The sequence below is a fragment of the Scyliorhinus canicula genome, chromosome 1 (assembly GCF_902713615.1).
Source record: "Scyliorhinus canicula chromosome 1, sScyCan1.1, whole genome shotgun sequence".
NCBI classification, from domain to species: Eukaryota; Metazoa; Chordata; class Chondrichthyes; order Carcharhiniformes; family Scyliorhinidae; genus Scyliorhinus; species Scyliorhinus canicula.
In genome coordinates this window covers 260,125,158-260,149,592 of record NC_052146.1, presented here as the reverse complement: position 1 = coordinate 260,149,592, position 24,435 = coordinate 260,125,158, and the positions used below count along the sequence as shown (strand labels likewise).

The 24,435-nt window shown below is 46.4% G+C and overlaps 2 protein-coding genes across 3 annotated transcripts in view; one reads left to right on the top strand and one right to left on the bottom strand.

Annotated features, from left to right (window-relative positions):
* LOC119973679 (creatine kinase M-type-like) overlaps positions 1–12,073 on the top strand; it is a 61,305-nt gene extending 49,232 nt beyond the window's left edge. Inside the window, exons 7-10 of the mRNA XM_038812064.1 lie at positions 6,438–6,609; positions 7,888–8,011; positions 9,136–9,325; positions 11,656–12,073. Of these exons, the coding sequence (XP_038667992.1) occupies positions 6,438–6,609; positions 7,888–8,011; positions 9,136–9,325; positions 11,656–11,834 (665 nt within the window). The 3' untranslated portion in view covers positions 11,835–12,073. The remainder of the gene's footprint in view (positions 1–6,437; positions 6,610–7,887; positions 8,012–9,135; positions 9,326–11,655) is intronic.
* A 588-nt stretch (positions 12,074–12,661) lies between these two features.
* On the bottom strand, positions 12,662–14,403 carry mrpl57 (mitochondrial ribosomal protein L57). 2 transcript variants are annotated; one of them, XM_038812071.1, is made up of 2 exons: positions 14,293–14,403; positions 12,662–13,324 (listed from the first exon to the last, which is right to left on the bottom strand). In XM_038812071.1, exon 2 carries the CDS (start codon positions 13,307–13,309, stop codon positions 12,998–13,000), a length of 312 nt encoding a protein of 103 aa, XP_038667999.1. In that variant the 5' UTR covers positions 13,310–13,324; positions 14,293–14,403; the 3' UTR covers positions 12,662–12,997. The 2 variants fall into 2 exon arrangements, with proteins under 2 accessions (XP_038667999.1, XP_038668001.1); XM_038812073.1 differs by having other exon boundaries at positions 14,299–14,347.
* Between the last annotated feature and the right edge of the window lie 10,032 nt (positions 14,404–24,435).

Genomic DNA, 24,435 nt, shown 5'->3' with positions numbered 1-24,435 from the left:
TTTGCAATCTAACCGGCCCGCTCCGGCTCCTGTTCTCAAAATCAGGATCTTGCTGTGGCATGGCGAGAAACCAATAATCACCAATTAAAGCCAACCTCCATACCATTAATGGAACGACCCCTTAACTAATGGCCGTCTGCGACCTAACCGCCTCCCAGCAAGCAGTGTGTGGGTTCAGCCCTGGGCTGGGGGGGGGGGGGGTGGCACACTTGCAGGTCCACCATGCCATCCCCTGGATCATCTGTACTCATAACGGGGGCAGCTCCGGCTGCTGCCTATCTGTCCCACTGAAGACCACCCATGACCCCCATTGACCTTGAGGGCCTCGGGCGCACAGCTGAAGGCCATTGCTAATAGGGAATTGACAATTGTTGTAATCTGAGCACTTCACAGCCCCCAAGTGGATCCCCGTGTGTACACGTGCCATGTTGCAGGTGAGAGTTACTGCCTTGCATTCCATCCAGACCATGAGGCCAGGACACTCCGCCTGAACACTGGAGGTTTCAGCACCACAGAGGGAAAAGGCAACATTCAAACACCCAAGAGCTGGGCCTCAGCACTGGGAACATCCCCACACCAGTGGGTGGATGTGTGGACCGGGGAGGGAACCAGCACCTGATCCAGGTAATGTTACCAGGGGGTGTCTGGGTGTCCAGGCATGGTGCCTGGGAGTTACCGCTGTGGCTGGGGTGCATGGTGTGTTGGGCGCTACCCTGAGCAATGGAAGGGGATGTGAGGTGGGTTGCCATGGGAGGGCTGGAGGTGATCACTGATTGATCCCTCACCCTTGTCCATTCCTTGCAGATATTACATGGGATAGATAATATATTGGACCCTGCAGAAGCTGCCATCGTAATGCTGGCAGCAGGCCAGGCGGCCAGATGCCGGAGAGGGTGGTGGCATCAGTTGATAGAGGCTCAAGGCAGCACTCCATGTGCAGGAACCCGCCCCACATCCTGAGGTCCCGGCCACCTGCCAGGCCAGGGAGGGACCCAGAAGGGAAGGCCAGCGAGTGCCCAAGGTCTAGAGGCATCTCTGGTAGTTCAAACAGATGACGGACAGTGTGTGTCGCAGAAAGCATCGCCTCAACAAAGAGACGGTGCGGCACCTGTGACATGTCCTTGTGGATGTGGCACAACGTGGAGGAGGAAGATACCCAGGTGGCCGTCAAGGTCACCACAGCCCCAAACCTTTAATGCCTCAGGATCATTCCAGGGCTGAGCGGGGACGTGCAGCATATCCCAACCAACAGCCCACAAGCTCATCCCTGAAGTTATGGATGCCCTGTTTGCCCGGGCAGCTGACTATAGAAACTTCGACCTGGACCAAGCCCAACAGGATGCCGGGAAGCTGGATTCTCTGCCATCGCCGGGATTCCCCACGTCCAGGGGGTAATAGATGCCACGCATGCTGCCTTGCATGCTCTGGGGCATCGGGGAGTTCGCATGACAGCTACATCCTGGGGCAGTCGGATATCCCTGGCATCTTCGAGGGACACCCCCTAATGGCCGGATGGCTCTAGGGGGATAAGGGGTATCCGCTTAGGACCTGGCTAATGTTGTCAGTACGGAGACCGGTGACTAATGTAAGGGGATGTGAGGCGGGGAGCCATGGGAGGGCTGGAGACCCGATGTAACAAGGTCCATGAGGTCACCAGGGCTGTCATTGAGTGGTGCATCGGACTGTTAAAGATGCAATTCTGATGCCTCGACCACTCTGCTGGTGCACTGCAGTTTACCCACCAGAGGGTCGCCCGCTTTGCGGTGCGCTGCTGTGCCCTCCACTACCTGCACAGCAGCAGGACAATGTCCTGGAGGTGGTGGAGGAGGAACATGCGGCGCAGGACCAGGAGGGGCTAGAGGACGAGGGTCCAGTAAGCCTGGAGGGCTGGTCCTCACCCGCTTCATGTAGGATGTGGCTAAGTCCGCCATCCCAACCCCCCACCCCCATTCCCATCCACCGTCCCGTCACACCCATTCCCCCATCCCCACACGGCCAACCTCACCATCCCTCTTCCCCCCCACCCCAAATGCCCTGTTCCACCCTCTCAGGGTCTACGTAACATTACTCCCGCTTCATCACGTCCTGTGGCCTTTGATGCCTCTGCCAGGCATCCACCGGGGGCCCACTCATCAGCGGTAATGCCCTGCTGTGCCACCTTGTTCTGGATGCTGACTCTAAGATGTGCCGTTTTGACGGTGCTGGGGGGCAGCCGTCACTGTTGTGATCTGTATATCTGCTGGTATGTAAGGGGTTAACATCTGTAAGTAAGTGCTAGACAACCACTAGATGGCATCACCAGATCTATGTATATGAGCTACACTCAGAGGAGATTCCTGCCTCTTCGTATCAGGAGTGACCAGTGAACAGAGTGTTAGAGATATAGCTTAATGAGAAAGTGTCGTTAAACATTATATATACTTAATCTTATTTATCTAATCTTCAGTTATAGTTGCACAAGAGTGAACAAACTCATAGTTAATTTATAATCGTTACTCAATAATTTGTTTAATTTGAAGACTGAGAGTTTTACTGAACATCAACCAGCAGACCATTCTGGGCATAAGCAAATGAGTAACAAGATATTACAATAACGTAATATAACAGTCACTACCCCGGAAGGAGGCTCTGGGTCAGACCCCAGTGCCCCCTCCTCCCGGTCAGTGCTCATAGCGCCTTGGGGGTCACCTTGGGACAGAGGGCAGTTGGACTGAGCTCCGGATGCCCCTGGCTCTGCCAGCCGTTGCAGCTCCCCAATGTCTGCATCGTGGTGTCGACAGCCTCAGTGATTATGCTCTGTGAGCAGGCCATGCTTTGCAGTGCTTCACCAATGTCCACCTGCGTCTGGGACATGGTCCTCAGCAAACGGGACATGCTCTGGAGTGCCTCGGTGCTGTCCACCTGAGACTGGGACACGTCCCCCAGTGACTGCGGCGTGCTCCGCAGCGCCCACCTGAGAAGGACATGCTCCGCAACACCTCGGAAATGTCCACCTGTGTCAGGGATATGCCCCCCAGAGACTGGGACATGCCGCTGAAACTTTCAGCCATGGCTGTCACTGACTGGGCAACGCCTTGGACACCATCACTCATGTTGCTGACGTTGTGCTCCAGGCTTTCCACTGTGGTTGCCACCCTAGCAGTGAAGGTTCAGGTGCCGTGCATTGCCTGTGCTGCCAACCTTTGGGACTCCTCCAATTGGCTGTGGACCTGCTGGACTGTCTCTGACATCCCACTCTGAATCTCACGGCCGTACCCCAGCGACTGCATTTGCTCTGGGTAAATCTGGTCCTGAGGCTCAGCATCTGACTGGGAACCAGCTGGGCCCTGGGATCCAGCAGTCCTCTGACAGCTGTCTCGCCTGAATGTTCCTGCCTCCACCTGATGTGCATCTGCAACTGTGTGAGGCTCACCAGAATGTGCCTGAGAGGCCTGACCACTACATTCACCCATTGAGGTGTTTGTCTCTGTGCTGGTGGAGGCTGGGGATGATAACTGTGCCGCGTCTATTATGGTGGTATCCTTGGAGCTCTCCTCCCTGGTGTTCTCTTGGGAGGCATGGGGGAGGGACCACCCCAGATGGGCAGTGCCATCGGATGGAGATCCTGTGGGAGAATGGACATGTGGTCAGTGGGGGTCAGGATCAACATGCTGGCATGTATAACTCACATGTGACAGGTCCTCTGGGTGGTGGCTGGTGGTTACCCACCTCTGCGGCGCAGGCCAAAATCGACATCAGTGACCGATCTGTCGCTGGCCACCCTGCAGCCTCCAGGGCCCATTCCTCTTGCCGGTGAGGACTCTGATGTCTGGCACCCCGCTGCCCGACTTGGCCCTCTTCCATCTGTTATGGACCAGTTTCTCCTGCGGCGACACGGAGAGGGCATCGTGAGCCGCACACATCATGCACCACTGGGGGAGGGGGGTGGCACGGGTGAGCACCACTGCTGGGAATGGGTGGGTTAGGACGCGGCATGGTGCTGGGCGGAGACGTTGCCAGGAAGTCGAGGGTGGGGGGTGACAGACAGGACCAGTGCCAGGGGTCGATGCCAACTCACCTGTGCAGCCCAGTGGAGGCCATTTAGCTTTTTGCGGCACTATCTAGCGGTCCTCTGGGTCACGCTCCCTGTGCTGACGGCTGCTGTCATTTCCTCCTAGGTGGCACTGGCTGCCCTGTGGCTGACCAGCCAAGCCCCTTGGGGGGACAGGGCATCCTGTTGCTACTCCACCGCATCCAGCAGTCGGGCCAGGTCGGCAACCCTGAATCTTGGAGCCGGTATTTTTGGTAGAATGGCTGCGTGGGATTACCTCTGCAGGATCGGTTTGAGCACTGCTCCCTTTCGTTAATGGGGAGCTGGTGAGTGCCGGCGGGACAGTCATTAGATACTGGTGACGGCATCGCTGGGTTGGCTGTCGGGAGCACCTGGCATTTTCCGCTTGCTACCACACTTAGAAACCTTTCAGTTAAATCGAGGCCTAGGCATTATAACTGAATGGTTTTGATTTCCACGTCACTGATGATATTGTTGACCCAGTCCTTTGGGCTTCTTTGTGATTTGCCTTGGGAGACTTGTGAAAAATGTATTATTCATAAAGAGAGCAATTTGGAAACTTACCAATTTCCCTGTCGTGCACAGAATAGCTGAATAGAAGCAGCAAGCATATCCTTCCTACAGCAAAGTCTTGTGTTTGCTGTTGCCACGAACACCAGCCTGACTGCAAACCTTGGATTGAATGTGATAGAATAGATCCAACAGTGGTGGCCTCTTTGATTTTCCATGCTGCAATCAATGAACATAGGACTGCAAAACTGCCTCAATGGTTGTCAGCTTTACACCTTTTGGTGCACCAAGTGGGGAGGAGGGGTTCAGTGTAGGGGGCTGAGGAGAATAAACTATGGTGCATTTTGTTTGCATTGTTGAGATGTTGCTTGAGGGAATGCTAAATCACGCTGACATATCTTCTTCAAAATGTGAAAATTATCATGTGCCATTAAATATAAATAATCTTCCCCAAAGGAAATAGATGGATTCAATTGCACAGACTGCTTATTAATTTTTTTTAAAGTTAAAGACTGGCATTGAAATTATGCTTTTCACAACCAACAGTTGTCGCAAAGTGCTTTATGACCAATTAAATACTTTAAGGCTTGGGCCACTGTCTGTGCGGAGTCTGCATGTTCTTCCCGTGTCTGCGTGGGTTTCCTCCGGGTGCCCCGGTTTCCTCGGGACTTGTTGATTCACAAGTCCGGAAAGACGTGCTGATAGGTGAATTGGACATTCTGAATTCCCCCTCAGGTGCCGGAGTGTGGTGATGAGGGGATTTTCACAGGCACGTAAGCCTACTTAATGTAAGCTACTTGTGACACTAATAAAGATTCTTATTATTAGTAACAGCAAACTCCCACAAACAGAAATGGAATAATGAACAGATATTGTTTTGTAATGCTGAGGGATAAATATTGGCCAGGACAGCAGGGATGTCCAACTGTGTGCAGACGGAACATCAGTTTATTATTTCATCTGGTAGAACCCTCAAGAGTATTGACAGTCAGAGTGATCTTGGTGTACAGGTCCGCAGGTCACTGAAAGGGGAAACACAGGTGGAGAAGGTGGTCAAGAAGGCATACGGCATGCTCACCTTCATTGGCCGGGGCATTGAGTGTAAAAATTGGCAAGTCATGTTGCAACTGTATAGAACCTTAGTTAGGCCAGACTTGGGAGTATAGTGTTCAATTCTGGTTGCCACACTACCAGAAGGATGTGGAGGCTTTAGAGAGGGTGCAGAAGAGATTTACCAGGATGTTGCCTGGTATGGAGGGCATTAGCTATGAGGAGAGGTTGAATAAACCTGATTTGTTCTCACTGGAATGATGGAGGTTGAGGGGCGACCTGATAGAGGTCTACAAAATTATGAGGGGCATAGACAGAGTGGATAGTCAGAGACTTTTTCCCAGGGTAGAGGGGTCAATTACGAAGGGGCATAGGTTTAAGGTGCGAGGGGCAAGGTTTAGAGGAGATGTACGAGGTAAGGTTTTTACACAGAGGGTCGTGGGTGCCAAGAACCCGCTGCCGGAGGAGATGGGGGAAGCAGGGACGATAGTAACGTTTAAGGGGCACCTTGACAAATACATGAATAGGGTGGGAATAGAGGGATATGGACCCCGGAGGTGTAGAAGATTTTAATTTAGACAGACAGCATGGTCGGCGCAGGCTTGGAGGGCCGAAGGGCCTGTTCCTGTGCTGTACTTTTCTTTGTTCTTTGACAGCACCTCAGACAGTGCAGCACTTAGTGTCAGCCTTGATTTTTGAGCTGGATTGGTAATTAAAACATTTTTAAAACTTAATTTATCATTTATTTGATCTCTGACTCCGAGTATTATCTACCTTAACCATATCGGCTTTCAATTCCGTTCTCCTAACAAATTATCACCCACAGCCCTCAATGTGTTGGAAGGTGAATTTAAGGGAACTTATCACTCGCTGAAGAACTTGAGTGAGGAGGAAATTCAGAGACTGACCGCTGCTGGAATTCCTACAGATAATCTTATTTCTCCATTGATGCTTTCATCTGGTATGGCCAGAGATTGGCCAGATGCACGGGGAGTCTGGTGAGCATGTTTTCTTTTTAACTTAAAATGATTGTCAAGTGCAGTGGAACAGTATATTGCAACCTCTACATCTTGGGCTCACCTTCACCACGACCTTGATTGCTCTGAAGCACTGAAATCATATTCCAATTACTAGTGGACGGATGCCACCCTGCCTCTTCTGTTGGTAACTCAAAGTAAGAGACCAGTGAGCAGTTGACTACAACATACCTGTGGTCTGGAGAGACAAGTATAGCGGAGAGGGTGGAGAAAGGAATCAAAGGGAGGTCTGGCCTCAGATTGGACTTATCTACAGTCAGGATTGGTGGAGCTTGGCTGGTCAGTGCCTTGAGCATGGGTACTAAGCATAGAAATAGAAAATTACACAAAAAAAAAGAATAAAGCATCCACACAAGGCAGTTTGTGCAATTTGCAATCTGGTGGCAACCCCACTGGGGTCATTTCAGGGGACCCTATTAAGTGGCAATCAGGCATTTACCTTTCTGTTTGTCGGTCTCCCCCAGCCGCTGTGAGGGAATTCCACCCCTCTTGGACATTCTGATGCTGGACAGATGTCCCACTTGACAGCTGCCCAGCAGCCAGTCAATGCAGTAGCAGTGCAGTGTGGTCACTTACGATTAATGGTGAAACCCAAGGAAAAGGGTGAAGGGGTCAGATTGCTGGGGTTAGACAGTGAGGTCCCAGTGAGGGATGGGGGGGGGGGGGGGGGGGGGGGGGGGGAGGTGCAATAGTTTACAAGACAGATTGGGTCTTACTCTTGAGTCCCATTTGTGGGGGCCTCCATCAGTTACAAAGTGCCTGGCAAGGAGGAAAACCTGTACCAGGCCCTAAGCATACTCAGGCCCATGTAGTGTGGCCCCCACCCATCGCTGGTTATGTTTATACTTCAGAGCCTAAATTGGCATCTGGGCAGGAAGGGTGCTCTTGAGATGTGAAGGCAGTGGGATGTCCACTGCGCCACTGCCAACCTGATCACACTGCACGCTCCCCTAACCTCCAGTGGAAGAGGCATTACGTTGTGTCCAATGTTTCAGGTTGATGATTCTGCATAATTCATTTTTTTGTTTGCAAGTTCATTTTACCTTGTATCTTGTTACCAAGAACAAAACCTTTTCCAGTTCTGAAGAAGTCATACAGACTTGAAAAGGGTTCTCTCTCCACAGATGCTGCCAGGCCTGCTGAGTTTATCCAGCATTTTCAGTTTTTATTTATTTTAACCCTTGTGTAGTTCAAAGACACTTGCTACCACATGCATAAGTATGAATTTATGCTCTGCAGGCACAATGATTTGAAGAATTTTATTGTCTGGGTTAATAAAGAAGACCATCTTCGCTTTACATCTATGCAAGAAGGGGGAAATATGAGCCAAGTTTTTACACGTTATTGTTCAATTATTAAAAAGGTATGTAATGGCTTGTATATATTCTCAACATACTCAATTGATCTTTTTTGAAAGTGAATGTAAAACAGGCACAAAATACTGCAGATGATGGAAAACTGAAATAAAATTTAATGTGCATAAGTTGCCAACAATTAGAGAAAATTCCTTCCAAATATTTCCATTGTTTTTTTTCCATCTGGCAGAAATGCCTGCAGGATATCATAATTTTACCCTATGGAGTGGTAAAATAATTAGAATGCAAATGATATCAGTGTACTCTTTAGTAACTCCCAGCAATTAGCTAGTTTGTTGGAAGCTTCAATACTCTCCATTTGGACCAATGTATGTGACCTGGAAGAACTTAGAAATGGAACTAAAATTAAGGGAGGTACAATGAATGCAAAATGTCTTCACTCCTTTCTGCTCATTCTCAGCTACAGTAACTTGGCATTTACCAGAAGGGGAAGGAGAGTCTTTGCTAAGCAGCTTATTTCTTTCCTGTAGAATCTGGGAACTCAGTCACACCAGAACGGGGGAATAGGCAGAGAGGTTAGACTACATCCCCTCATAATAAGAGGTGTGCAAGGGAGAGTGTTTATGGTGAATTGGACATTCTGAATTCTCCCTCAATGTACCCAAACAGGCGCCGTAGTGTGGCGACTATGGGATTTTCACAGTAACTTCATTGCAGTGTTAACGTAAGTCTACTTGTGACACTAACAGATTATCATGGTCAATGCAACCACCTGCAAGTTCTCCTCCAAGTCACATCATCCTGACTTGGAACTAAATCACCATTCCCTCACTATCGCTGGGTCAAAATCCTGGAATTCCCTCCCCAACAGCACTGTGGGTGTACCTTCACCACATGGACTCCAGTGGTTCAAGATGCCTCACCACCACCACTGTCTCAAGGGTAATTAGGGATGGGCAATAAAAGTGCTGACATGGCGAGCAAGGCCCACATCTGTGAAAGAATAAATAAATCCCACCTAGATAGCCATTACTTAACTGGATTTAGAAATTAACCTGGTATTTGAAGAGGGAAACTGTCATGAAGGAACTCTAATGTTTCTATTTGTTGATGACTAGCCACTGAGTCACACCTTTAAAAGACGGAGAACTAACTCTTGTTGTTGATTTAGCTTGAAGAAATATATCACCAGAAAAAGCACCCGTTCATCTGGAAGGACTATCTAGGTTATGTGTTAACCTGTCCTTCGGATCTTGGCACTGGTTTGCGGGCAAGTGTCCACATTAGGCTGAAGTACATCAGTAAACATAAGAAGTTCGATGAGATCTTGCGGAGATTACGTCTCGAAAAGAACTTTACTGGTACTGTATTAGAATTAACTTTCATATAAAATTATTAATTTAACGAACTATTTGAGTAAAAAGAAAAATGGTGAGTGGTACCAAATTCTGAATACATTAATAAACAAGTACAAAATAACATTTCACACATCCATCTTGTGTTTTAAGTTCATGCTATCTCATAATATACTAACCTCTAGCTTTCTTTTAGTTCAAGAAAAATCCATTTCCTGATGGTTATTCTATTTCTCAGGATGATGTACTGTCTATGTACCTTTTTGTTTGCTCACTACCCTAACATATCCATTTGTACATTTTGCTAAACCATAAACATACACAAAGCTTGTGATGTCCAAGCAAAATATTTTCTATCTCCAGTTTTTAAGCACATCTCTCATAATTTGACAGGAATGCTTTTTATCTTCTATAATCACCCATTTCTAATAGATAGCTCTATTTTCATGTACTTCCTTGAGAATTCATTTTATGATTTTTTTCCCCCTTCACCTTCTGGCCATGTCACATGACATCACCAGAAATATCCACTAACAGAACAGCAATTAAAACTATATCTGTCCATCTTCTCCACAACTGTGTTCCAATCTCTTCTCTCAAGTTTTTGTCCTTGCCAAAACATTCACAGGACCCTAATTAAAGTCACAAATAACATCCTGGATGTTTCCCATACACCTCCAATTAAAACTCTGATAATTTTTCAATCATCTCATGGCCAATTCCTATGTGTTACTTCTTCCAGTACCAGAATCCTCTAGAAACTCTGCTTTCCTTCAGCTTTATCCTCTTAGATAGCTCGATTCCTACACCACTGATAACTGTGCCTCTGCCTCCCTTCAGCTCTGATAGTCGCTCACTAAACTTCAAGCCTTTCCCTCCTCTTTTGAACCTTACCACTCTATGATGAAGTTTTTAGTCATGTATCACAATATCATCTCTTTTGCTCAATTTCTTTGTAAATAAATGCAGATTTTTGATGGAATTCCCCAGGCTATTCAAGGTGGCATTAGTTGCTCTTTTCAGCATGTCTGTGGTAGTCTGCTATTTATTGTATCTCCACATACACATGACTGTTACTGAAGCACCGGTCCCAGAGTGGACCACTCCAACTGGCATTATTAAACTGCTAAATTTGTTTTCCAGATTCTAACCCTAAACGCTCTAGCTCCACTCTCACCACAGACAAGTTGCTCTGAATTCTTCCAGTCTACAAACCCACCTTGCAATTCTGCTACTATAAGCTTTGTTTAAACATCAACTCTGAATATTATAGTTGTGTTCCCCAACCAAATCCTTTGGCTGTAATCATGGGCAGCAAATGTGAGCAACATGTGATATTTTTAATAAACTACAAATCACACTCCAGAGTTAGTGGACTACATGAGAAAACATAGTTTATTTCATTCTGCATTCACCATATGAAGTCTGTTAAGTTCCTAGAAACATGAACTCCAAAGATTCATGTAGTAACAATAAATTGACATCATGGCAAGTGGGTGTGGCAGCAAATGCTGTGTATTTATGCGTTTCAATTCAATTAAAAATAAGTAATATAAGTAAAAATAAATAATATAGTAATATTTTTAATTGTCTTGCGACACAACCGATTAGATGATCATGTGGCCATAATTTACTGTAGCATAGCAACAAATGTTTTAATTACAATATTTTCCTGCACAAGTTGATAATGGGAACCCAGGACTTGAATGTAAAGGGCAAACAACTACATGTTTCCTTAACAAATCCGATGGAAGGACTTAGAATGTGTGAACTCTGTGCTAATTCAGTACAGAAAGAAAAGTATCGAGAGGGATAGAAAGATCGCAAGATTGAGAGAAAGTAATGATGAAAAAGTTAAAAAGACATTCTTAAATTAAAACCTGGAAGAGACACCATACTTATTGTAGTTAATTGTCAGTGCCAAAGAGAATGACTGGCAGTAATTATATCATGTTAAAAGGGCACTTGAGCGGAGAGGCAAGTAGTTCATATCCACTGCACAAACACAGCAACTTGATGCCTTTCAATGTTAAGGTAGGCAGTGAGATGCCATTTTCATGAAGCTAATGGCAGAGTGGCCCATCTCAGACAGCAACTTCTAGATTTCAGCATTTAACTACACATCTGCCCCTCACTTGTAATACTGTGCATAAATGAGCCTCATTGTTATTTTACAGCAAATTATGGACCAATGTTTCAAATTATTACACCATTACTTGCAAAAAATGTTTGCAGAATTTATTTTGATTTCCTGTTCACTTTTTTATACTCTCTCTTGTTAATTGAAACTGTAGTTATATTTATAAATTTAACTGATGTCCTCACTTTTCCTCTAGGTTCTGTAGATACTTCTGATGAAAGGGAGGTCTGGGATATTTCCAACGCAGATAGAATTGGTTTCTCAGAAGTTCAACTATTGCAGATGGTGGTTGATGGCATTAAACTGCTGATCAACATGGATAAATATATTGAACATGGACAACCTATTGATGATCTTTTTCCTACACAGAAGTAGATAGGCATACATGAATAACAGTAAATATTAAGTTACGTAGTGAGATGGGAACTATTTTTACTCACAAATGAAGAGATCCATATAAGTATTTTTGAGTGTGTAACAAAATTTTTTGTAATAGGCTGTTATACACTAGGATATCCCTGTAACCTGTGAGCCAAATAAACAAATCTGAATAAAAAATAATCTGTTGATACAAAATAACTTCTGCTTTGGAAATAAAACACTAATTTACAAATGACACCATGGCGTTACATACGAATAATTATACATTTATAGACTTCAATACTTTTGACTTTCTCATGCTAAAATTAGCATGCAACATCAGGAACGTTGAATCTTACACAACATCATACAAATCAGTGAGCCAGAGGGAGGGAAAAATGGATGTACGTTGACAAAGCTAGGTTTTGGGAACTCCAACAAGGTGATCTCCATTAAAAAAAACCTACGTTATCCAATTAGTTTCATACCCCAATTTACTCTACCTTTGAAAGAACATTTATTTTTGAGTACCTTTCGATCCTCATCTAGTTGACCATTATTTATGCGTGTCCCTTGGCTGTTAAATGCAGTAAACTGTTCAACTGCAGTCTCATTCTATCTTCACCAAACACGGACACTTCCAGCAAGGGTTCCTGTACCTGTACCACTACCTTGGCTGACCACTTGCCGTCACACAGACGTGGATTGAACGTAGGATGTTCCTGGCCTGTATAAATTTGATGAGCCACAAGTGATTGAGGAGCAGCAAGAGGAATTGACATGACATCCTCAAATTTCCCCAGCATTTCTCCGTTTAACAAAACAAGAGCTTGAAGAACAAGTTGCATCAAAAATTGTATTTGAAATGCAAGTCAAAAGTTCAAGTCCCACATGATATTCAACTACAAAATGAACAGAAGTATGAAATTCTGTACCAGAAAAATAAAAGTGCCACTTCTTCTTTACACAAGTTTTCTGGCAGATTTAAATAACGTGGTTATTAATAGATATACAGCGGTTAGAAGGGACAGTGGAATGAAGGACAAACAAACGTAAATTTCACTGGTGCCAATTATCAGTTCATAAAATTTGAGTTCTCAATAATTATCAGGAGGCACTTTTTAAACCTTCATTGGACCTGGCATCATAATTAAACAAGGCTTCTTCTGTCAAATTTCTCACATGCCCCATTTTTTGGTTACATTTAGGTGTTTTAAATGCTCTTCAATATACTTGGATTCGGGGAAGTTTGCAGATTTGGCAATTTTGAAGGCTTCCCAACGTTCAGCTCTGCGTTGTGCTGCATGGCCTCTTTCCTGCTCCACGGTCATCCAGGGGCGACTCAGCCAGTACTCTGTCTCCCTTTCGATTTCCAGTCTTTTAACTAAATTACGCGTCATTTGCCAGGTAATTTGTCTAGGGCGTCTGTACTTTCCTATCCACTGTTTACCTGGAATTCCTTTCCGAAGCAAAAATGCTGTAAGAAACATTTTGCCCCTGTTTTACTTTGAAAGAAAGTGCAAACAACAACAATTAGAAAATACAACTTTAATTTAATTTGCAATAATTCTTAGTGGTAAAACATTAAAAATTAAATACATTCTTCCGTACAAGGATAATTTTAAAATGACTGGAAACCCCCCCCCCCCCAGAAAATGCCAGACTTGAGGTTCAGCAGTTAGCCTGTTAAAGAGACAGCTAACTTGTCAAATCTGAACAGCCCAGGGAAGAAACCCTGCATTCTGGCAAAGTGCCACAAGAAAGATCAATCTTGCAAGTAAAAAAATGCCTTTTGCTTTTCCACAACAAAAGCAGTGCAGTGAAATCCTCATTTATATGCTTGATGCCTCCAGACTACTATTTTGATGCTCTCCTTGCCCATCTTTCACTCTCCATAAACTCAGCTTCTCTGTAACTCTGATGCCCATACCTAGGTGGCAGCAAGTTCTAATCGGCCACCTATGCTGGCTCCCAGCAAACTTAAACTTACTCGTTGGTGGGTTCAAGTGCTAACTCCAGAAATGTAAGCGCTATAATCAAGGCTGACACTCCAGCATAGTAACTGAGCGCTGCAGACTCCTCAGGAGAGGGTTCTCAGAAAGAGGTAGAAGACCCCCACAGCACTATCTGAAAAAGTGCAGGGCAGTTCTCCACAGTGTCCTGGCCAATATGTATCCCTCAGCCAACATAGGAAAAACAAACTTCCCATGTCACAACCTCTTGTCTTCAGCAGCCAGATGAAGGAACTACGAAGGGAGCAATCAGCTACAGGCGTTGGGAATGGGCAAGAAACGGGAGAGGCTGGGGACAGGTGAGGAGGCGCTTCAGGGCCCGGTTCAGCTTGGCGACGGCAGATCCTGGCCAGAGCCGGAAAGTTGGCAACCTTTCCTATTCCTCCTCCCCTCAAACTCCCTCCCTCCTTCCCTCAAACTTCTTCCCTCCTTCCCTCAAACTCCCTCCCTCCTTCACTCACCCTCACCGGCCTCTCGCACTGTCCGCTCCCCAGCGCCGGAGAACCAGAAACCACCTCTGAATAACCCGTCACCCGATTGGCCCACGCCGCCGCAGACCGCATCAGCAAACGGCAATATGATTGGCCGCCTCCAGCAACCTCAGCAAGCGGCATTATGATTGGTGGTGCGGTTGAATTGGTTGCTCCGGGTGACGTCTTGCGCCGAAAGGCGGAGAGACGCCGCCACTGGACAGTGCCGAGAAATTAGGGTCCGGCGATACCGAGGGATGCATGTTTAGTCCGCGGCTCTGCCGGGTCTCAGTTGCCGCTAGGATGGGGGTCGTGCTTGTGTGTCGGCGGCTGGAGGAACAGGGTCTCCTGTCGCTGATAAACCCCTGTCGCCAGTATACTCGGACTGGCCTCAGCGTGATGTGCAGGGTCTTTTTTTTAAATGGCAAGCAACGGGAAGGTGAGGGTCCTGAATGGGCACAGACCGAAAATGCTCAGCAAAGCGATCACCCAGTATGTGTTTGGTTTATCTGATATAGAGGAGACCACTATTTCTTTCTGGTTCGACTGCATTGCGCTATCCAAACATCCAAGTCACTTTCTGCTCCATTCTCACCAAAAGGGGAGGTTTACTAGATTGATAGCTGGAATGAGCAAGTTGTCTTATGAGGATGGGGAACAGGTCCAAAAACACCGCCAAGAGTGGGAGCCACCAAATGTGTAACCACTCACACCATGGCCACCACCGGAAGTTATGTTGAGCATTTCGAACACTTCCTGGTACTATTGGAGCAAAGCAAATCCCTTTTTCTAGCCCACCAAACAGCAATCATGTTTTGGGAACGCCTCATTCCCTTTCAACAAGAAACCCAGCAGCAGCTGCTGCCTGAGATCTGGTTTGAACAACATCAAACATGACTTTAAAAAACGTACGGTATGAATGTAACAACTTGCCAATAAAAGAAAATCAATGTCAAAGCAATAAATTGATAAATTAAAAGATTGAGTATTAATCAAAATTACCATTAAAAAGTGCCATGCAGCAAAGCTAACTCATTAATTTTTTTTGTGTTTTCAATGAAGCAGCAGATCTAGAGAGAAATAGACGAGGCCCCAAGCCCTGGTCACCAGGGAACGGGGAGTGGACCGGGTGGGACTGAGCTGAGGGCTTTGGTTTAGCTAATGCCATTGTGGTCGTCTCTAGTGGCACACACTCTGAACTGGCCTCAGCAGAATTCATACGGAATTGGGGATTGGAAGTGGATTGAGTGGGGGTGGTGGTGTTTGTCCTTGTACCGGTCAGCCTCTGTGTGATTGTCCATCTCAGTTTCAGGGTTCTCTCAGTCACTCACTCACTGCCACCCATCCCTCACTCCACATGGTGGAGGGAACATTTGTTTGCTGAAAAAGATATATTGGATACACCATTGTGAAACAATTTTTTATTGGGAACTGCCAACATGAGGTTGGCCATCTCCATTTTTCTTGCTGTTATGCCCAGTGAAGTAATATCAGTGAAGTAATGTCCTGAAAAGAAGACCACAGTTTCCTAGTTTTGTGACCTGCTGAATATTCATTGCTTTGAGGGAATCCTGCAATTATCCTGATATCAGAGTTCAGCTATTGAACCCATCTAAATTATAATTCAAGAGGGGAGGAAACTGCTTTCTTTACCAGGTCCGTAATTACTGTCCTACAAGAGTCAGACATGTGAACTATGAACTATTCTTTTGTTTGCAACTGATAAAAGTACACTATTCTCTCTAAATGTATTTTTCTCGAATGTGGGCGAGTGCTGAGTAATTGGCATGACAATTAGATTTTCAAGGTGAATGTGTCAATAAATAATCTTTATTAAAATGAAATTTTGTTGCTGTTATTTAAATTCATCACAATTCAGGGCCTGAGAAACACACATATCTGCCTCTCCAAAAACAACACTGATTACAGCCAGTAAGGGAAAGGGTACAATCATTTCAGTTCAGTCCTGATCCTGTCTGTAACATTGCTGATAAATGTGGCACTGGTTAAGTTTGAAGACGTGCCCTCTACCTTGTGGAAATTGAACACAAACAAACTGATACCTCCTCCAGGACTATGACCCCATGAACAAACATCAAACTATTGCTTTCCAGACCATCACAGACCTTATATTCTCTGGATATCTGCCCTCTGTGGCCTCCAACCTCATAGCCCCACAACCAGCACAGTCCATTTCTACTTCCTTCCCACAATCTACAAACATGGCTGCCTTTAAAGACCCACTGTTCCAGAAGACCCACTGTTCCAGCCAGTTTGTGCTCCAGAGAGTTGTCTTCTTGACTATTTTTCTCCCTTGTTCCGTTTGTTTTCACCTACATCAATGATTCTTCTCGCACTCTGCAACTTCAGTAGTTTCCAGTTTATGGCTCTAATCATCTCCTTTTCTCCATGTGTGCCAGCCCACCTATATTTCCATCCTCACCAAGACAGTCTAAGGACTCTGCATCCTTGAATGGAGACCTAATCATGACCATCCTCATCCGCCTGACTAATTCTATTTTCACACTGAACTTAAACATTATTTTTAAACTGGCATCGCTTTCAAATCTCCACACAGCCTTGCTCTTCCCTATTTCATTAATATCCCACAACCTCAGAGACAGCTGCTGTCCTTTGATTTTGGTCTCTTGTGCAATTTCAGTTATAATTGCTGCACCATTGGTGCCAATGCCTTTAGCTGCTTGGACCTAAGCTCTAGAATACCCTCTCTGCCTTGCTTTCCCCCTAAAACCCACCTGTTGACCAAGCATTGGGTTATCTGACCTAATGTCACATAAACCTCGGTATTGTACTTTGGTCTATTACAGTCCTGTAAACACCTTGTGGCCTACTCCAGCTCCTAGCTCATATGATTCTGTTGGAGACCCCAAATCTGTCTATGTCAACCTAAATATATTCAACGATGATGCATCCACAGCCTTGGTGGGTAGAGAATTCCAAAGTTTCACAATCCATTTGAGTGAAGAAATTTCTTGTCTTAAATGGTCGCCTCCTTATCCTGAAACTGTGCCCCTTTGTTCTAAATGCCCCAGCCCTGGGAAATGCGGCCTTTTGGCTAAGATGAGCGTGAGGTCAGGTGTAATGCCGGGATCTGGTATGTCAATCTTGTGTGGACCATGAATTGGATTCAATTTGAATTGGTTTTTGGAGTCGGCAAGGAGCTGAATTAGGGGTTTGCCCCTATCCACAGCGCTGGCTCTGTAACTCTGATAAAGTAATTTTTAAAAAAAATCTGTACCCTGTCAAGCCTGTTCATTGTCTTAAATGTTTCAGTGAGATCACCTCTCTTTCTCCTAATCTCCAGCGAATATGGAACCATTTATTCAGCCTCACCATAGGATACCACTTTTGTCCCAGGGATAATCTAGTGAATCTTCATTGTATTACCTCCAGCGCAAAAGTATTGTTACAATCAGGTGAGGAGAGAGTGGAATGATTCCTCTCTTTTCCACGCCTCATTTGACAGCAACAAATTTATTTTTTTAAAAGATGCTCGCCAATTCAGTGTGTTTAACTGTTTGCTGTAACAGTAACAGGCATACACTGACAGGTTTCCTTTGTAAGATTTTTAAAAAGAGTATAGTATTTATTGGACTGAACACCCAATCTAAATAAAAATAATAAAAACACTGACACACACAAACACAAGTAAGTTACGAAGTAGGAGTAAAGTTTTTATTATTTAAATTAAAAGAAAATAAAGCGTACCCAATTACTTTTTTCTAATTAAGGGCAATTTAGCATGGCCAATTCACCTACCTTGCACATCTTTGGGTTTGTGGGGGTGAGACTCGCATTCACGAGGAGCATGTGCAAACTCCACACGGACAGTGACCCGGGGTTGGGATCGAACTTGGGTCATTGGCGCCCTGAGGCAGCAGTGCTAACCACTGTGATGCCAAAGTGGAAGTAAAGTTCAAGCAGTTTCTTAATCTCCAGTAAAAGTAAGGGATATATAGATGAAAATGAAATGAAATGAAATGAAAATCGCTTATTGTCACAAGTAGGCTTCCAATTAAGTTACTGTGAAAAGCCCCTAGATCTTGTAGATTGATGGGTTCAGCCTGGACTCAGTAGTCCCTCAGGGTTCAGTGTCAAGACGATTTAGAGATGTTGACAGATGATTAATATTTCCATCTTCTGGATCACTGTCCGTGTGGAGTTTGCACATTCTCCCCGTGTCTGCGTGGGTTTCACCCCCACAACCCAAAAATGTGCAGGGTAGGTGGATTGGCCACGCTAAATTGCCCCTTATTTGGAAAAAATAATTGGGTACTCTAAATTGAAAAAAATATATATTTCCATCTTGAGGCAGCAACTATTGGGTTGATTCTTAAAACCCTGCCTGTGGTGAGTAGATGGTCAAACAACATAACAGGGCTCAAGCTCGCAGATGGGTGGAAGGAGGGAGAGAGTGTTTGTGCACTGTTGCTAATTTGTGGTGAGAGTGCTTTACACTTAATTTGCTCTGTTATATAACCTTGCTCTAGAGTCGCCAGGTATCTTCATGATACCACCACGAGGTTCAAGTTCAAGTGCTGATCAATAACTCAATACACCAGTTAGTAAGGTTCAAGTCAAAACACATTTATTACATACACAGTCAATCGCAACTCATGCATAAAATACTACAATTTCTACCACTAAAGGCCGATACTTAGCTTTGGAAAAGGAACCCACTGGGTCAGGGAACAATGGCCTCTTGTTCGATCCTGAGACTGCAAGCTTCCAGCTTGGGTCAGGAGCGCCTATCTCGTAGCGTGCGTTGACTGGACACTTACGTGTTGGTGCAGCTGCTAGGCAAGTCTCTCCGAGTTGAGAGTCACAGTCAAGAGTTCTTTGAGAGCTGCCAAGAAGACCGAATTGAACTTTGGGACTCTATTTTATAGTCCCCAGGGGCTTTGCGCCTTTTTGGGCGGGCCCCGTACCTGGCTCCAATTGATTGGATTATGTTCCAATCGATTGGTTTGATTTCCCCAATACTGGGGCTGTTCCCTGATCGATGGGCGGTTCCTAAGTGCCCGTTGGATTCTTTAGTGTTGGCTCCTGCTGGTGCCGAGGAGTCTGGCTTTACCTCGATTATCTTTAACTGTTGCTATTGTTCCCGGGGATCGCTCATTAATATGTAGATGGCCGTCAGTTTCAGTGCTGTCTGCTTTCTGCAACTCGAATATACAGGACACTTTGCATTCTGCTTGCTTTTCTGAGCCTGTCCATTTTTCCCTGCGTTCTTAGCGAATCTCCATTTTAAACTCAGGAAGTGGCCAACCCAGGTGGCTACAGCACCACTCAATATTCCTGCTTCTTCAACATGTGATGAATGTAAGAAATTGGTAGATATATCGTATTATATTTATCTGTTGCAATAATGATTTTAAAAGCCTGGGTTAGGGTGTGTGTCTCTGCTGCAGTAATATTTTTAAAAATTCCTGGTTAAAAGACTGACAAGAGGGAGAGGAGCTGGAGGTGGGGGGGGGGGGGGGGGGGGTAGAGAGGACTGGAGGCTCAGCCAGCCAGACTAAATAGAGAAACCTAAGAAGGAACCTTTGTGACTGTACAATAAATGAAAACGAACAGCAATGTACAGAATTTTGATAATGCCAATAAATAGATTTAAAAAAAGACAGTTTGTGACTGCCAAAAGGTGAAATCAGGAGGTCATAAAAATGTGATCATCATTCTTTCAAATCATGTTTATGTTTATGTTTACAAGCCTAACGGTATTTTGTTATGATTTCAGGGGAGTATTTAATTAGAGACATTGGCTTGTATTCTCCACTGCCCAGCACCAGTAGTGGAGTTCCCGATGTGATGGAGAATCCAGGTTTGTCCAAAATAGGGTGCCGATGTTGTTGGGTTACGGGTATGGGGTGGATACGTGGGTTTGAGTAGGGTGATCATTGCTCGGCGCAACATCGAGGGCCGGAGGGCCTGTTCTGTGCTGTACTGTTCTGTGTTCTGTGATCCCATTCCAATGCTCCGGTCCCCCACTGTTGCAATCGCATCTATTAATGGGCTGGGCACCGGATTCTCTGCTCCTCTGGGCCAGGATTCACATGGGCGGGAATTGGTGCAGGTATTTGACAGTGGGGCCCTGGCATGATGAGCCAAGGGTATAACTCTTTAAGGGGGATGCCCCCAAATCCATCAGAGGGCTCCACCCCTACCAGAAACCCCCGCCATTAAAGAGACCTCCAAAAGAGTCCCCCACCAGAAACCCTCACCAGAGACCCCTCTACCCCCAATATAAAGACTGCTGCCTGGAAATTAGAGAGCAGCCCAGAGAGACAGTAAAAGAACCAAAGCTTTAAGCTCACCTGTGCTCTGGGGGTCACCATCAACCAGAAACTGAATTAACCATATAAATACTGTGGCAACAAAAGCAGGTCAGATGCTAGGAATCCTGTAATGAGTAACTCTCACCCCCCGCCCCCCCCCCCCCCCCCCCCTTCCCCGACTCCCCAAAGTCTGTCCACAATCTACAAGGCATAATTCAGGAGTGAGATGGAATACTCTCCATTTGCCTGGATGAATGCAGCTCCAACAACACTTAAGAAGCTTGACACCATCCAGGAAAAAGCAGCCCGCTTGAGTGACATCACTTCCACAAACATTCACTCCGTCCACCACCGATGCACAATAACAGCAGTGTTTACCATCTACAAGATGCACTGCAGGATCTCCCAAAGGGTCCTTAAACAGCACCTTTGAAGCCCACGACCTCCACCGTCTAGAAGGACAAGGGCAACAGGCACATGTGAACACTATCACCTGTAAGTTTCCATCCAAACCACTCATCATCCTGACTTGGAAATATATCACTATTCCTTCACTGTCGCTGGGTCAAAATCCTTGAACTCCCTTCCGACCAGCACTGTTGGTGTATATGCACCACATGGACTGCAGCGTTCAAGAAGGCAGCTCACCACCACCTTCTCAAGGGCAATTATGGATGGACAATGAGGGCAGCGCGGCAGCGCGGTGTGTTCGCCCTGTTGCCTCACAGTGGCAAGGTCCCAGGTTCGATCCCGGCTCTGGGTCACTGTGGAGTTTGCACATTCTCCCTGTGTTTGCGTGGGTTTCACACCCACAACCCAAAGACGTGCAGGCTAGGTGGATTGGCCACGCTAAATTTCCCCTTAATTGGAAAAAATGAATTGGGTACTCTGAATTTTTAAAAAAGTGGATGGAAAATGAATGGTGGCCTAGCCAACAAAGCTCACTTCCTGAAAGAGACTGCAGAATTCTGTGGTAAGGAGAGTTCTGATTGTCATACAGGGATCACAACCAGTTACTATGCAGCTACAGCAATTAGGAAGACAGTTAGAAGGTGGCCTTTATTGCAAGGGGGATAGTTTAAAAATAGGGCATTGGTTAGACCACACCTAGGGTATTGCATAGTTTTTGTCTTCTTTTGGAGGGATTACATGAAGTGGAAGCAGTCCAGAGAAGTTCATTAGGCTTATTTTTGGGATAAAGGCATTGTCTTATAGGGAAGAGTTGAGCAGTTGGGGCTATACATAACTGTAGTTTAGAAGAATGAGAGATGATCTTAAGAAATGTAAAATCTGAGGGGGCTCGACAGTCACAATAGGAGGAGTAGGTAATTGAGCCTATCAAAACTTCTCCGTTCAATAAGATCATGGCTGATCAGATTGTGGTCATAACTCCACTTTCCTTCCTGCTCCTCATAACCCTTGACTCCCAGTTATAAATAAAAAATCGGTCTCCTTGAAGATATTCAATGGCCCAGCTTCCGTTGCTCTCTTTGGAAGAAAGACTAACGACTAAGAGGAACAACTGAAGTTACCGAAACATGATAGATCTTAGGATGCTTGACAGGTTAGCGGATAGAAAGCATGTTTGTACTCGTGGGGGAATCTAGAACTGGGGGCGAGAGGGTCACCATTTAAAAACTAAATGGTCTTATTTAAGATGGAGATGATGAATTTCTTCTCTTGGAAGGTAGCTAATCTTTGCAGTTCTCTTCCCTGGAGAGCTGTGGTTAGGTACGGTTACTGGGACAGGGTGAAGGTGTAGGGTGCTCTTGCCAAGGGCCGGTGCAGACTTGATGGGCTGAATGGCCTCCTTCTGCACTGTAACTTCTATGATAAGCAGGCCCCCAATCCCTGGATCAGCCCCTCCTCCACTTTGGGAAGCTCCAACCCATCCAGGAACTGCTGCATCCCCTCCTCCCTGGGCTGGGGTTCCGACTTGTGAAGTCTCCTATAAAAGGCCTCAAACCTCCCATTCACGCCCTCTGTGTCCATCACCACCTTACCCTTATCATCTCTGATTCTAACAATCACTCTCTCCACCTCCTGCTTCCTCAACTGATGGGCTAACACCCTACTCACCTTTTCCCTGTACTCATACACAGCCCCTCTGGTACCACTGCCTTCCCCATAGAAATTAGCCCAAACCTCATCTGGAGCCTCTGCCTCTCCTTCAACAACCTTGCCTCCGAGCGTCTCCTGTCCACCCTCAATCCCATCAACCAGCCTTGCCCTCTCCTCCCGCTCCACCTTCTCATGAGCCCGAATTGACTTAAACTCTCCCGACTACAGCCTCGAGTGCCTCCCACATCGTGGTGGCTGTAACCTCCCCCATGCCGTTCAATTCCACGTAACCACGAATGGCAGCCCGACCCGCTCACACACCTCATCTGCCAGCAACCCCACGACTAGCTTCCACTGTAGTTGTTGCACCCTCCCCAACCCCCCCCCCCCCGCCGAGCCACCCGCAAATCTACCCAATGCGGCGCGTGGTAGGAAACTACGATTGCCGAATACACCAAGTCGGCCACACTTGCCAGCAGCGCCTTGCCATCACAAAAAAGTCAGTCCAGGAATACACCCGGTGCACATGGGAGAAGTACGAAAACTCCTTCACCCTTCATCCCCCAAATCTCCATGGGTCCACCTCCCCACGTGCTCCATGAACCCCCCTCAGCTCTCTTGCCACTGGCGACACCCTCGACAACTTGTGACTCGAACGGCCTAAGCTCGGATCTTTGTTCGTATTAAAGTCCCCCGCATAATCAATCAATGCGAGTCCAAGTATGGAATCGTCCCCAACACCCACCTCATAAAATTCACCTTGTCCCAATTCGGGGCATAAACGTTCCCCAAAATCACCGGCATCTCCTCAAACTTCCCACTAACCATCAGATAACCCCCCCCCCCCTCCCCGGAACTGCCACAATGTGCCCCACCTGTTATTGACCAACACTGCCACCCCCCTCGTCTTAATATCCAGCCCCGAATGAAGCACCTGCCCCACCCATCCTATTCGCAGCTTCAACTGATCCCCCAGCTTCAGGCGTGTCTCCTGCAAAAAAGTCACGTCCGCCTTCAGACTCCTCAGGTCCGTGAATACATGTGACCGTTTAACTGACCCATTCAACCCCCTCACATTCCAGCCTGGTCGGCCCTGCTGATCGGCCATAACCCTCTTTGGGCCAGCCCCTGGCCCGCATCACGTGTGCCTCCAGGCCCGCCCTCGATCCCTTCCCATCTGCACCACATCAAACACATTCCCCTCCCCCCCAGCACACACACCTGACTCCTGGCAACCTCTCACCACTCCTGTAACTAGCCCGCCCAGCTAGTGTGATGGCCCCCGCCCAAGGCCTCCAACTTCTCCTCTTCCCTTCAGTTCCCCTGACCATTCCAACCACCAACACACAAAAAGTAACAAAAGGCACACCCACCATCACTGCTCCCTCGCCAAGACCTGCCCCAGGCATTTTAAAAAGCACATACAACTCCTCCAAGTCCAATGTCCCTCAAAGTCCGTCGCCTCCTCTGGCAAATCAAAATAAAGCTCCTGCTTCTGGAAAGTCACCTACAGACAGGACAGATATACTCCAAACTTCACCCCCTTCTCAAAGAGGGCCACCTTTATCTAGTTGAACCTGGTCCTCCTCTTCACCAACTCCTCACTCCCTTTCCAGGTACACGTCTTGGTCTGCGTCACCCATCATAGGATCTTTTCCTTATCCAAAAAGCGATGCAGCTGCACCACGATCGCGCTCAGCGGCTAGCCCACCTGTGCCTTCTCCTCAGGGCTCTGTGCACTCGGTACCACTTCAAGAGGCCAATCAGAATCTTC